This window comes from Sarcophilus harrisii, chromosome 1, assembly GCF_902635505.1.
Source record: "Sarcophilus harrisii chromosome 1, mSarHar1.11, whole genome shotgun sequence".
NCBI classification, from domain to species: Eukaryota; Metazoa; Chordata; class Mammalia; order Dasyuromorphia; family Dasyuridae; genus Sarcophilus; species Sarcophilus harrisii.
The window spans coordinates 532,753,095-532,768,371 of record NC_045426.1 but is presented as its reverse complement, the minus strand read 5'-3'; the positions used below and the strand labels follow the sequence as shown (position 1 = coordinate 532,768,371).

Below are 15,277 nucleotides of genomic sequence, written 5' to 3'. Positions count from 1 at the left end.
GGTTATGCCCTCATCTCTGTGGTTTCAGGAGTGAAGGTTTGAGGGGCCAAGTCAGATATAAAGGGGAAAGCGGATTCAAAGTTTGACAAGGAGCCAAACACAGAAGCGACACGATACCTAGGGGGAACTTGGTGGTGTAACTTATGAAAAGGAAAAAGCTATGTCCAGCAGGCATCTGAGAGTTGCCTACTTGCTCTGTGTGCTCTCATCTTGAGTCCAATTTTCTCTGCAGAGTCCTGGGAAAATCTTTTGGAAATTGTTTCATCCAGACTCTCCTGTCAAAGAGCATAATGATTTCTAAAAGCTAAGTCAGGCTAACCAAATGATATCAACCTCAAATCAAGGCAAGGTGTATACTGGTGGGCTTAATGAACTAAAGCATTTGAAAGCCACCCCGAGCCTCTGAGAGATATTTCTAGATCTCTGAGAGGAAAAGTGGCAGCTGCTCTCTTAGGAGTTATATACCTGACAGTGCAAGTAGGACTGGGAGGATTGCTGCAGAGCCTAGTCTGCAGCTTCTTTGCATTTTACAATTTAGAATTTATATTCTATACAGTACACAATAGAATATTGCTGAAAATATTAAAAAGTTAAGTGATGTGTCAGAATGGACCTTGAAGTCATTATCTACTATACTAGGCTGCTTTTTTCTGATATTAATAAGTTTCTGAAATTTTAAAATATTAGTTACAATGAGCCATTGAACTTATTTGAATCCAAAATATCATCAACTAAGAAAGAAGGGGGTTCCCAGATTAATTTAGTTCTGACTTACCTCTAAAGAGTCTCCAGCTATGACTAGGGCACAGTCATGCTTTCTTCTAAAGGCATTCAGCTCCAAGTGAGCCTCTCCCCGATTAGTTACCTTAATATGAGAGAGTAATTTGTTTGTGTACAATAAAATTCAACCTAAATTAATGAATTTGTAAAATTGTAAAATCTAAAAATAAATTTTATAGTCCACTCATTTGAGTACAATTATAACAAAATACTTAAAATATTCAAAAAGACAAGGGCTATACAAATATTAAAATTACTAAAATATATATTATACAGAACACTATAGTGTTACTACAAAATAGCTATTTTAAAACCAAAATGATACATTTAAGGATATTAATTTGTTTACCATTTTCTTATACTTTTTTCTGCTGGGAATAAATATTGACTTATTTAATACTGACCATTTTTTGTGCAGTGATCCCACATTGCACAAAAAAGATCAGAGATTAAACTCAGAGATTAATGTAAATGAAAATCTGCATATTAGAAATTTCAAAGGTCCACTGAGATGAAAAGATTCAGAATTGTATTAGAAAATCTTCATGTACTACCATCTGGTATTTTGCCATGATATCTCCTTAAGATAAGATAGGGAAGGGAAACAGAAGGGAATACATTTATGAAGTACCCAACTATGCTAAACACTTTACAATTATTACCTCATTTGATCCTCACAATTTAAGGAGGAAGGTGCTGTCATTATATCCTTTTTGCTGGTGAGGAAACTGAGGCACACAAAGGTCATGTGATTTTCCTAGGGTCACAAGGCTAGTGAGTGTCAAGGCTAGATTTGAATTTGTCTTCCTGACTCCAAGCACAGCCCTCTATCTACTGTGCTTCCTAACTGCCTCTTACAGGAACCAGACCACAGTTATGTAAATTCTATAATCTGAAATAGGACTTGAATTCAAGACCTCTGAAGCTAGCATTCTCTATAGCATTGAATGAAAAGTGTCAGCAGTTACTGCCAAGCTGGAAAGCTACAATTCTGAGGCCAATGAGGGCCTGCAAGTTTCTGATCTCTAAGGCTGAAAAGTGTAGTTAAATTATGCTACAAAGCCATGCATTGGAGCTGGAAGTACTCATTCTAATGAAAGTGCAAATCTTTTTACACATTAAATTGCAAAGATACAGCACTTTGTATGAACAACTATTGCCTTAGAAAGGCAGAAATATACTGGGAAGACATAGGTTCATGTCTTGGCTCTTTCACTTTATAGCTGAGTCACTCTGGACAAAAAAAAAATTAACATGTTTGAAATCTTAGTTTCTTTACTTTTAAAATGTTAATAATAATAATAATAATAATAATGCTAACAGTTATATTAGCACTACAGAATGAAATAGGGCAATTGTGAAGAAAGTTTTTAAAGCACTATGGAAATGAGACTTACTATTATAAGAATATTGTTAATATCAGTCAAAATAACTGTGAATAAGATTGGTACAGATTTTATAAATTAGGAAGAATCAGTCATAACTGTGTGAATAAGATTGGTACAGATTTTATAAATTAAGAAGAATTAGTCATAAGGCTATTGACATAAAGCCACACAGCCAGTAATCAAAAGAACTTGAATTAAAACTCAGATATTTTCATTCTAAAATTTGTGCCCAGACTTTGTGAGACTTCTCTTTATCCACTACATATAAATATAAGACATTTCTATTAAACTATTTCTTTATTTCAACCCTGGGCTTAGCTTTATTTTTAAAAAAGAAAGGATACAGTGTTGTCAGTGATTTAGTACTTCAAAACAGACAAATATATAGGTTATAATTTTGAATTTTATCATCTTTTGTATATAACAGCAACACAGAATATTTCAATTAATTCAATTAAACCTATTAATTAGGTTCCCCCATATATGTCAGAATAAACACTGAGTGACACATGAATGACAGTTATGAAATCCTAGAAAATTTTAACCTTCATGTGCTCCAAAGTAAGAATTCTCACTCATACATCCCCATATTTCTGAAAATATCAATGAAAAAAAGACAAATTCAAAACAGATCTGGAAAACAATTTGTGGTGCTATAACACCGAAAAGTCAACAAAAATTGATCTCAAGTTTTATCAGAAGCATTAATAATTTAATTGCAAATAGTAGTCTGCAGGGCCTAATTTGCTATTCGGATGCTTCACAACAAACTACATTTACATGTAAATTATATTCAAATAATTATTTCTGTAGGTGCAAGTGGTTCATTTAGAACAGACACAGACATATAATGTCTGTTCTCCCACCATCAATCAAGACCCAAGAAATCTTTATTTTTTGTTTGAATTAAATTTAGTCATAACTAATAATACAGTATACACATAAATTCAGTTTGCCTCTACTAATTTCGTTTAAGAGACAATTAAGAAAAAAACATTTGATCTGAAAATGATAGATTAAAAGCATTCCTATTTTGTGTTTGGGGCAATGTTTTGAAAAAGCGTCTTTTGTAGGATCACTGAACACACTCAGCAGAAAATCTACCTTGAATTGATATAGACAGTTCTAAAGATTTTTATAAATTAAGTAGTGACAAAAAAGATTGTAATCATTGGATATTCTTCTCTAATTAGAAATGCAATGTTTAGTAAATTACTACTTATGTATTCTTAAAGAATAATATGACAATTTTAGCTGAGACACAAGATCCAATTCAAATTATTTTGAAATATACTTACAGGTCTGAAAATATGAATATCTTGGGTTCTAGATACCAAGTGAGAGCTTTTGGCAATGCAGGTGGCTGTTTCCAATTTGTCTCCTGTTAGCATCCATATCTAGGAAACAATTTAAGCAGATAAATTTAAAGAACTTTATACCAGTTTCCTTTTTTGCTAGCCTAGCTTAAGAGGGGCAGTAGAGGAAAGGAAATGTTTTTGCCATACTAATTAAAATATAGGAAGTAGGTATATGACTAATTTTAGCTTGTAAGTAAATACAAACAATAGCTTACAAGTGCACAAAATGCTTTATTTTTTATTTGATTTGATTTATTTATTTGATTCTTTATAGTGGATTCTAATGTGAGAAGAAACTTTTTTTAGAGATTTAAAAAAGGACTTATCTATAAAATCATGTAAGCAAAATATGATAATCATAGACTCAAAGAATTTTAAAAATGAAATTTTTACAAAGGGAGAAAACTGAAGCCCATGATGATGATTAAGCAACCTGCCCAAAAATCAATTAACAGAGAGAATGTTTCTGAGGTCAAAGACAGTCTTCACCAGGTAAGCTGCAGTGTGATGAATTTTTTCACATGAATTTTTAACATGTCATGTGTAAAACTAATAAATATCTGGAGAGTTTATATGAGATACTAAAGGATGTTGGAAATATGCTGACAACTGAATGAATTTTTCCTTGTTCAGTCAAAGTGATAGTCAGAAATACTGTACTAATAAACAGCCTTAGTATGTTCCAGAAATGTCTATTACTAATATCTGAAATCCTGGATCCTTTCATTCTTTCAGCTATTTTGCACACACCCATATACACTAAAAACCAGAAAAGCTGAATATATAGCTTGGATTTCAACAAGTTCACTTCTATACTTCAAGGATCTATAATTTCATAAGTGCCAATAATCCCTTTGCTCAAAGATGCTCTTTGAGAGTAGTTGTGGCCAAAAAATTCATCGCTCTGCAGAATACCTGGTGAAGACTATCTCTGACTTCAGAAAGAATGGACTCCAGATACCAGACATATATTACCATAGCTATAAAATAAATTCTTATGAAAAAAATTATTCTTCTTCAATCATTTCTACTATCTCTCATTAACTTACAATTTCTTTTACTGTGGAGAGAGATACAAATGGGCAGTGACTGTGTCCTTTCTTTGTATCCTCAGCATGTTTGTTTGATTGATTCTAATAATATACTCTGACTTCATTCCTTTTCTCAAGTTATTTCTAGCTAATAAACTTTCATAGTAATCACAACTTGTATAATTCATCTGGTAATTAATACTAGATGCAATTTCTAGAACTGTTTTTTAAAGCATTTATTGCTCCTTAGTTTTCAGTATGTTGTCTGTTTTCTTCCTCTGGGCAGCAGTTCTTTGAGGACAAATATCATATTAAGTAAGTAACATCACCTGAAGTACCTGGCAGAGTGCTATGTCCGAGTAAGCACTCAATTAATAAATGGTGATTTGAAGAACTCATCTTGGTTCCATTCTTTGAGGAGGAGGGAGTTCCAGGATAAGTTTTTCATTTGTACCTATTTCACCTATATTCCTATGCTTCCTGGGAGCTTTTACCCCTCTCATTTTCAGTCTTTTTGTTAGCTCCTTTCCATGTTACTGGGAAAGAAGGTAATTGTGCCCCATGCTAAAAAAAATCTTTGATTGAACAAATTAATCAACAATCACTTATTAAGCACCTACATATTCCAGGAACTATATTTGGGATATAAAAACACAAGTAAAACACTTCCTGCCATTAAGTTAAGAGTTTATGGGGGAAGAAACATAGATAAATCAGTTTCACTAGAATAAAATAGTCTGGGGAAAGGAGAAAGCATCAGTAACAAGAAAGGCCAATAAAGGTTTTCTATAAAAGGTGGCCCTTAAGCTGAGTCCTGAAAAAAAGCAAAAGAATCTAAGAGGTAGAAGTGAGGAAGAAGCGAATTCTAGGCAGGGCACTAGAGAAGGATTGGAGGGAGCCAGTGCAAAGTATAGGAAGTTGAGTGCTGTAAGGGAAAGAACAAAAAAGGCAAGTTTGCCTGAACTGTAAAGTACAGGCAAGGGAATAATTTATAATGAGTCTAGAAAAATTGGGGTCAGGCTGTGAAGGGCTGTAAATGTCAAACAGAAATTTCTGTTTTATCCTAGAGCAATTGGGAGTGACTGGAGTAAAATGAGTTGGGGCGTAAAATGGTTAGACCTGTGCTTAAGATACTGTGTATATTGTGTACTTAGGTCACTGGTAACATATGAAGGCTGAGTTAAATTGGTAGTTATGTGAGTGGTGAAAAGGATGAAGGGATGGGAGAAATCCTGGAGAAAGAAATAGCAAAATTTGATGAGTTCAGGGAAACTGAACAGTAAGAAATGACAACAAATATGAGAGAGAACCAGTGAGACTAGAAGCATGGTGGTATGCTTAGTAGAGGTAGGGACATTTGGTAAACCAGTGAGTTTTGAGAAAAGGATAATGAATTCTGTTTTGAACTTGCTGATTTTTGAGATGCTTATGGAATAAAATGTCCAACAGTTGCAGATGTGGCAATGAAATTTACAAGAGATTGGGGGAATAGAGATATACACTATGAGTCATAGGCATACAGATGGTTAACTCGAAAGAACTGATGAGATTACTAACAGATAAAGGACATATGTATTTTAAAGCGTTTAATACAGTGCCTGGCACATAGTAGGCACCTAATAAATTCTTGTTTTCTTCTCCCTTCTCTTCCCTTCCCACAAGGAGATAAGAGTAATAAAGCCTAAGGTAGAACTTCAATTAGGAGTATAGCACTGATAATGAGCCTGAAAAGGAGACTTAGAAGGAATGGCCTTGCCATCCATTCAGGATAGTGACCTTGATTTCTCCTAGAAATAGTTCTTTCCTCTTACCCACCTACTTTGTAATGCCTTGTAATCTAGATTCCAAATGCCTTTGTTTCTTCAAAGTTAACAAAAATCTCCTGATCGCTATGTTCATCAACCTTCTCTCAGTTTGTTGCTTCTATGTGTGACCTGAACAAAGGTTCCTAGCTTCTTGGGATCTAGGATTTCCTCATCTGTAAAGTAAGGGACTGGAATGTCTGGATTCTAGCACTAGTCTATATAGTCTTGAGATCTCTTAAGATTTGCTTCAGCTTTAACTCTTATGATCCTGGGATTTTTGCTCTTCAGTATCTATATCCACCTTCAAGACTCAAGCTCTTTCACTGTATTCATGTATTGTTCAATAAACTTAAAAATTCTGCACAGGCTCACAAGAGCAGAGAAACCTTCAGCACCTTGATCCCTGCATTTCTCAGCATCTCCAGTGCTGGTCGAACATCAGCTTGGAGCTGGTCTTCCACTCCAGTGAGGCATAGTAACTCCATCTCTCTCTCCACACTCTCTATAACTGCAGCCACCTTGAGTGTCCTATCATGGATACTTAACTTGGCTTGGCTGTATCGATTCTGGGGGCAAGAACAGAGGCTATTATTCATCACAATTCATAAATTGAATCTATCACAATTTACTGACTTTGTGAAGATTATGATCTTTATCAAAAACTGAAAATGACTCTGTAGCAGTTGCTCATCATTAGCACAAAATACTTGGTATAGTTATAGGTGTGAGTAATATGGCAATCAAAAGTAAGTTGTAACCTCCATGCCCTCTAAGAAGATTACATTCTTCAAGGTAAGAATGTCATCTGGTCCTTTCACAAGCACTGACTCCTGCTAACCTGGCAATGGAAGTTGTAGAGGTGAAGGATAAATGAACTGGACCATTCCAACAACAATGATTATGATTCATATTCCTAAGGATAAATTTTTTAAGGCAAATATGATTTGGGCTTGATTGTATATAGAGAAAGAGTTCAAAGGGCTTTTAGCCTATGTATCTCAAACTGGGAAAAAAGAAATCCCAAGTTGTGGGAACACATACTTTTATCAACAAATCAGATACCTCAGCTTTTAGGATATAATCTCCAATTAATCTTGCATGAACACTCTGTAATAGGACAAATCATCTATACTGCTTATGTTTTGAGTTATAGGATTAGATACTAACAATAGCTTTTGAGTGAAGATACTACACTGGCTCAAGTCTTTAACTGCAATTTTAAAGGAAAATAATAAGCTCTTGCCTCATCTAGTTCTTGATTTTAATAAAGTATGTAAATAATACAGTGAAACTAGGAAGAATTAATTATTAAAAGTCACATACCTCAAAATCTTGATACTGTTCTTCTGTTAATGATTTTTTGGCAACAACAAGAGTACGCAATCCTTCTCGTGCCATATTACCACACTGGGAAAAAAAAAAGGAAAAAGGAGTTTTGTAACCCCAGTGATTTGTGACCCAGAAAAAAAATCTTATTTGCCCTAAAATCTGCCTACTTAAATTCATATATGTGGCACCTATGCACATGCACACACACATATACATAGATAAATATAGGCTCTTAATTATCGCTATTCCCTTCTTATTCATTCATTCGCTCAACAAAATAATAGCATAACACATTGTATTAAGAATTATGGGGTTCCCCAACTGATAAATGGTCAATGGATATGAATAGACAATTTTCAGATGATGAAATTAAAAGCCATTTATAGTTATGTGAAAAATGCTCCAAACCACTATTAATTAGAGAAATGCAAATTAAAACAACTCACACCTAACATTGGCTAACATGACAGGAAAAAATAATGACAAATTTTGGAGGGGATGTGGGAAAACTGTAACACTAATGCAGTATTGGTGCAGTTGTGAAATGATCCAACCATTCTGGAGAGCAATCTAGAACTATGCCCAAAGGGCTATCAAACTGTACGTACCTTTTGACCCAGCAGTGCCATTACTGTGTCTATATCCTAAGGAAATCAAAAAGGAGGGAAAAGGACCCACATGTGCAAAAATGTTTGTAGCAGCTCTTTTTGTGGTAGCAAAGAACTGGAAAAGGAATGGATGCCCATAATTTGGGGAATAGATAAACAAGTTGTGGTATATAAAGGTAATGGAATATTATTATAAAAAATAATGAATAAGCTGATTATGGAAAGGCCTGTACAGATTTACTTGGACTGATGCTAAGTGAAACAAGCAGAACCAGGAATACATTGTACACAATAACAGCAAGAATGTGCGATGATTAACTATGAAAGACTTAGGTCTTCTCAGTAGTTCAATGATCCCAAGCAATCCCAAAAGATTTTGGACAGAAAATGCCATCCGCTTCCAGAAGAAGAACTAATCAACACAGACTATGTTCACTTCTTTTTTCTGTTTTTTTTTTTTTTTAAGCTCTCCCATGGTTTTTCCCTCTTGCCGATTTTTCTCTCCCAATATGATTCATAAAGCAATGTATATTAAAAATAAACTGACTACACACACCCCCAAAAGGAATGACCTATCATAGCTTATGTATTCACTGGCAAATCTTTCAGGAGTTCAGAGTCACTTCCATACCATAGTGCTAACTTTGTTAATTTTTATTTTGGAATAAATGTCTGCAAATGTCATTAAAAAATAATTAGAGGGTAAAGAATTCACAATCTAGTGGGGAAGTATACAAACATATACAAAGCAAGTTGAGCATATAATAAATAGGAAATAATTAACAGAGGGAAGTTACTGAAATTAAGAGGTATTATAGAAGACTTCTGGTAAAATATAAAATTTTAGTTGGGATTTAAAGAAAACCATAGAGGTCAGTAGTCAGGGGGAAGAAAAACATTCTAGGCATGGAGGACAGAAAGAGAAAATAAAATGCCTGAAGCAAGAGATGGAGTGTTTTGTTCATGGTTGGTTTGGCTGGTTGGTTGGTCATTGTCTTTTGTTCTTGAAGAGGACCAAGATGACATCACTATGTTAGAGTCCAGTTACAGTAAACACAGTCAGAAGGGTTAATGTCATTGGACTGAGGACTATCTGACTAGAAGGTAAGGTGTAAAAACATTGGACATATTAGAGTGTTAGGGTTATGAAGGGCTTTTTTTTTTAATTAAAGCTTTTTATTTTCAAAACATATGAATAGATAATTTTTCAACATTAATCCTTATAAAACCTTGTATTTCAATTTTTCCCACTCTTCCCCTTAACCCTTCCCCTAGATGGCAATTATCCAATATATATTAAACATGGTAAAAATATATGTTAAATCCAATATATCATACTTTTTTTTGTTTTGTTTTTAATAAAGACTGAGGTTTTTTTTTTTTTTAAATAACTTTTTATTGACAGAACCCATGCCAGGGTAACTTTTTACAGCATTATCCCTTGCACTCACTTCTGTTCCGATTTTTCCCCTCCCTCCCTCCACCCTCTCCCCCAGATGGCAAGCAGTCCTATACATGTTAAAGAGGTTACAGTAGATCTTGGATACAATATATGTGTGCAGAACCGAACAGTTCTCTTGTTGCTCAGGGAGAATTGGATTTAGAAGGTATAAATAACCCGGGAAGAAGAACAAAAATGAAAGTAGTTTACATTCATTTCCTAGTGTTCTTTCTTTGGGTGTAGCTGCTTCTGTCCATCCTTGATCAATTGAAACAAAGTTAGATCTTCTCTTTGTTGAAGAAATCCACTTCCATCAGAATGCATCCTCCTACAGTATCGTTGCTGAGGTATATAATGATCTCCTGGTTCTGCTCATTTCACTCAGCATTAGTTCATGTAGGTCTCACCAGTCCTCTCTGTATTTGTCCTGCTGGTCATTTCTTACAGAACAATAATATTCCATAACATTCATATACCACAATTTACTCAACCATTCTCCCATTGATGGGCATCCATTCATTTTCCAGCTTCTAGCCACTACAAACAGGGCTGCCACAAACATTTTGGCACATACAGGTCCCTTTCCCTTCTTTAGTATCTCTTTGGGGTATAAGCCCAGTAGAAACACTATATGCATACATATTTATACAATTATCTTGCTGCACAAGAAAAATCAAATTAAAAGGAAAAAAAGAGAAAGAAAACAAAATGCAAACAAACAACAAAAGGAGTGAGAATGCTATGTTATGATCCATACTCAGTTCCCATAGTCCTGTTTCTGAGTGTAGATGGCTCTCGTTACCACAAGATCATTGGAACTGGCCTGAATCATCTCTTTGTTGAAAAGAGCTATGTCTGTCAGAATTTATCATATGAAGGGCTTTGAATACCAAATAGAACACTCTGTATTTGCTCCGGGAGACAAAAAGCCACTGGAGTTTATTGAGCACATGGATGATATGATCAGATCTAGCTTTAAGAAAATAATTTTATAGCACATGTTTAAGACTGACATCAACATGGAAGTGGATTTCTTTGACAAAGAGATCTAACTCAGTTTTAATTGATCATTGATGGACGGACAGAAGCAGCTACACCCAAAGAAAGAACACTGGGAAATGAATGTAAACTGTTTGCATTTCGGTTTTTCTTTCAGGTTATTTTTACCTTCTGAATCCAATTCTTCCTGTGCAACAAGAGAACTGTTCGGTTCTGCACACATATATCGTATCTAGGAAATACTGTGATATATTTAACATGTATAGGGCTGCTTGCCATCTGGGGCAACGGGTGGAGGGAGGGACGGGAAAAGTCGGAACAGAAGTGAGTGCAAGGGATAATAATGTTGTAAAAAATTACTTAGGCATGGGTTCTGTCAATAAAAAGTTATAATTATTAAAAAAAAAAGATTGACATCAACAACATGGACAGTTCAAAATAAAGATTGAGGCAGAGTTAAGGCAAAAACAGTAATTATGTCATACAAATGAGGTACAGAGGAAGAATAGACATAAAGGTTATTAAAGGGGGAGGAGGGCTCGCAGGTCTTCCTAAAATGGTAGGTAATCTGACATAGATAATGTAGTGTGTCTGTATGTATGTATATGTATGTTATCATGTAAAACTTATTTCCATAAAAGTCACAGTTGTGAAAGCAGAATCAGATCAAAAGACAAAAATAAAATGAAAAAAGAAATTAAAAAAAAATATATATATATACTTTGATCTGCCAAAAAAAAAAAAAAAAAAAAAAAAGATTAACTTTAATAGCTGAATGAAAGATGGATTGGAGTGCAGAGAGACTTGAGGCAAACAGACCCACCACAAGGCTGCTATAATAGTCCAGGCTTGAGGCAATGAACTTCTGTTTCATTGAGTTATGCTGATTTATTGAGAATTCATTCTAAATACTTTTGCAAATGTTATGATTCAAGATTACATTAACATATACTTTATTTTCCCACTTAATATTTTTCCTATTACATGTAAAGATAATTTTCAACATTCATTTTTGTAAGATTTTGAGTTCCAAATTTTTCTCTCTATCTCCTTAAACTCTCTTTCAAGACAGCAAACAATCTGATATAAGTTATACATGTAAAATCATGTTAAACATATTTCCATATTAGTCATGTTGTGAAAGAAGAATCAGAAAAAAAGGGGAAAACTACAGAAAAGAAAAAACAAATTAAAAAAAAAGTGAAAATAGCATACTTCAATTTGTACTCAGTCTCCATATATCTTTCTCTGGATGCATCCATTTTCATCACAAATCTTTTGGAATTGTTTTGGATCACTGTATTACTGGGAAAAATTAAGTCTATCATAAATATCACACAATGTTGCAATTACTGTGTACAGTGTTCTCCTGGTTGCTCACTTTACCCAGCATCAATTCATGTAAGTCTTTCCAGGTTTTTCTGAAATCTATCTGCTCATCATTTATTATGGAACAATAGTATTCCATTACATTCATATACTACAACTTGTTTAGCTATTCTCCAATTTAAGGGCAATTTTCAATTTCTAAATCTGTGATCACAAAAAAGAGCTGCTATAAAAATATTTTTGCACAAATGGATCCTTTCCCCTTCTTAATGAACTCTATGGGTTACAGACCAAAAAAATGGTATCACTGGACCAAAGGGTGTGCACAGGTTTTTGTTGTTGTTTAGTATATACAACTAACAGAGTTTGTTTTACTGGGATATGTAGTGTTCTCTTCTTTTTCTAAAAATATGATGGTTCTCTCTGGGATGGGTCTCTCTTGGGGACGTTTCTGGAGGCAGCCTTAGTTTCCGTTCCAAGTAATAATCACCTCAAATATAGCCAGGAGTTAAAATCCAATCTTTTATTGTCTCTTCCAAAATAGCCCGGTTAATTTTCTTAGAGGCCTATCTCCCTCCTTGGTTCCAAGAGCTCTTGCAGCCTGTCTTTTAGCTCTTCCAGCTTCTGCCTCTAGCTCAACTCTGACTCCTGGCTTCTCAATTTCCAACTGACTTTTGCTGAGACTGAGAGCTTCTTATATATGATCTCTTAAAGATGTGAACCCAAAGGTTGACTCCTCCTCTGAGAGAATGGGATTGTGGGAGGTGTAAACTTGGATATCTCCCGACTTGTGAACTCCAATGTGTGGGCGAATGTGTGAACTCTCAAAGGTGTAAGCATTGTTTCTATCAATTCCATTGAGTTAACATTAGGATTCTAACAGGATATGCCCTCAAAAGCTAGCACTGACTAGTTAAGTTTTCATATTTAATGAGAATCATTAAAGAATCACTTTTCAATACCTTGACCTTATTTCTCTCTCTCTCTCTGGTTAATTTGGTTGTTTTCTTTTTTTCCATGTACAATTAATTTTTTAAATACACATCTTTATGAATCACGGAAAAGAAAAATCAGAACAAAAGGAAAAGAAAATGAGAGAAAAAACACAAAGAAAAAGAAAAAAAAGTTAACATAGCATATGTTGATTTACATTCAATTTCCATAGTTCTCTTTTTGGATGCAGATGGCATTTTCCAACGTTTACTGGGATGCCTTAGATCACTGGGCTGCTGAAAAGAATCAAATCTTTCACAGCTGAATATCACACAATCTTCCTGTTATTGTGTACAATGTATTCCTGGTTCTGCTTGTTTTGCTCAACATCAGTTCATGTAAATCTTTCCAGATCTTTCTAAAATCAGCTTTTTCATCATTATCATTAACAATAATATTCATATACTATATAACTTATTCAGTCATTCCCCAATTGTTACATATATACTCATTTTCCAATTCTCTGCCACTACAAAAAGAGCTGCTACAAACATTTTTGTTATGTGGGTCTTTTTCCCTCCTTTTTGATTTCCCTGGGATATAGACCCACTAGTGGCAGTGCTGGATCAAAGGGTCTGCATAATTTTATAGTCCTTTGGGTCTGTACAGGTTTATAGCCCTTTGGCCATAGTTCCAAATTGCTCTCCAGATTCCTTGGATCAGTTCACAACTCCACAATAGTGCATTAGTGCCCTCATTTTCTCACATATTCCCCAACATTTATTATTTATTTTCTTTTTCTGTAATCTTAGCCAATCTGATAGATTTATTTCTCTAATCAATAGTGATTTAAAGTATTTTTTCCATATGATTATAGATAGATTTAATTTCTTTACCTAAAAACTGCTTGTTCATATTCTCTGACAATGTATCAACTGGGAAATTGGTTATAGTCTTATAAATTTGACTCAGTTCTGTACATATTTTAGAAATGAGGACTTTATCAGAAATATTGGCTATAAAAATTGTTTCCCAGCTTTCTGCTTCCCTTCTCACCTTGGTTGCACAGTTTTGTTTGTACAAAACCTTTTTAATTTAATGTAATAGAAATTCTCCAATTTGCACTTCATAATGTTCTGTATTTCTTGCTTGGCCATAAATTCCTCTTTCTAAAAGATTTGTCCTCCTAATTTGCTTATGGTATTACCTTTTATGACTAAAAAACCTATTTCATTAACTGTTGGTCTATGCCTAATTTCTGCTATATTGTTTTCTAGTTTTTCCAGCAGGTTTTTGTCAAATACTAAGTTCTTATCTAAGAAGCCGGAGTCTCTGGGTTTATCAAACAGTAGATTACTAGAGTCATTGCCTATTGTGTCTTCTGTACCTAACCTATTTCAATGATCCACCATCTTGTTTCTTAGTACCGAATGGTTTTGATGACTACCACTTTATAATATCGATTTAGGTTTGGTAGGGCTAGACTGTCGTCCTTTGCATATTTTTTTCATCAACTCCTTTGATATTCTTGACCTTTTGTTCTACCAAATGGATTTTGTTAATTTTTTTTTTAATCCTTATAAAATACTTTTATGGCAGTTCAATAAATATACCACTGAATAAGTAGATTAATTTAAGGAGTTAATATGTACTTTTAAGAAGTGATACCCTGATATTACATTAGTATTCCTGATGTATTAAAACAACAACAAACAAGGAAAATCTGTTCAGGAGGGTCATAACTGCAGAAGAATCACACTAAAGTGAACTAAATGAGAATCATAGTGTATTTGTAATCTGAACTGGTGGAGGAAATAGCCATATTTGTGAAATAATGGATCTTTTAAAATGTCAAAGAAAGTTAAAAAAAAATTCTCAATGTTATTATTAAAGGGTGATTGGTGAACATCTAGAAAACAAAATGGTGAGCACAAAGAGCTAACTTGGCAGAGTTTTGTTAAGAACAGGACATGAAGACCAATTTTATTTCCATCCACCCCCACCTTTCAGTATAATTATTAGACTGGGAGCTGAGAAGAATGCTGAAAACATAATTTACCTATGTTTTAGTAAAGAATTTGACAAAAATTTTCAAACTATTCTTATGAAAAAGATGGTGAAAATAGGGCTACAATAGAGTGCAATTAGGTGATTAGGAACTGAATAATACTTTAATGTTAAGGAAATTTCTAGTGGAATGCCTCAGAAATCTGTTTGGTCCTGTGCTTTTTCACATTTTTACTAATGATTTGCAAGGCAAAGATGGCATACCCATT

General features: G+C 34.2%; 1 protein-coding gene across 7 annotated transcripts in view; it reads right to left on the bottom strand.

Annotated features, from left to right (window-relative positions):
* The window catches only part of ATP9B (ATPase phospholipid transporting 9B (putative)), a 451,952-nt gene that overhangs the window by 40,603 nt on the left and 396,072 nt on the right, over positions 1 to 15,277 (bottom strand). For all 7 annotated transcript variants that reach the window (XM_031946730.1, XM_031946732.1, XM_031946731.1 and 4 more), the window contains 4 exons: positions 7,686 to 7,769; positions 6,758 to 6,928; positions 3,467 to 3,565; positions 776 to 865 (listed from right to left, as the gene is read on the bottom strand). In XM_031946730.1, coding sequence (XP_031802590.1) covers positions 776 to 865; positions 3,467 to 3,565; positions 6,758 to 6,928; positions 7,686 to 7,769 — 444 coding nt within the window. The remainder of the gene's footprint in view (positions 1 to 775; positions 866 to 3,466; positions 3,566 to 6,757; positions 6,929 to 7,685; positions 7,770 to 15,277) is intronic.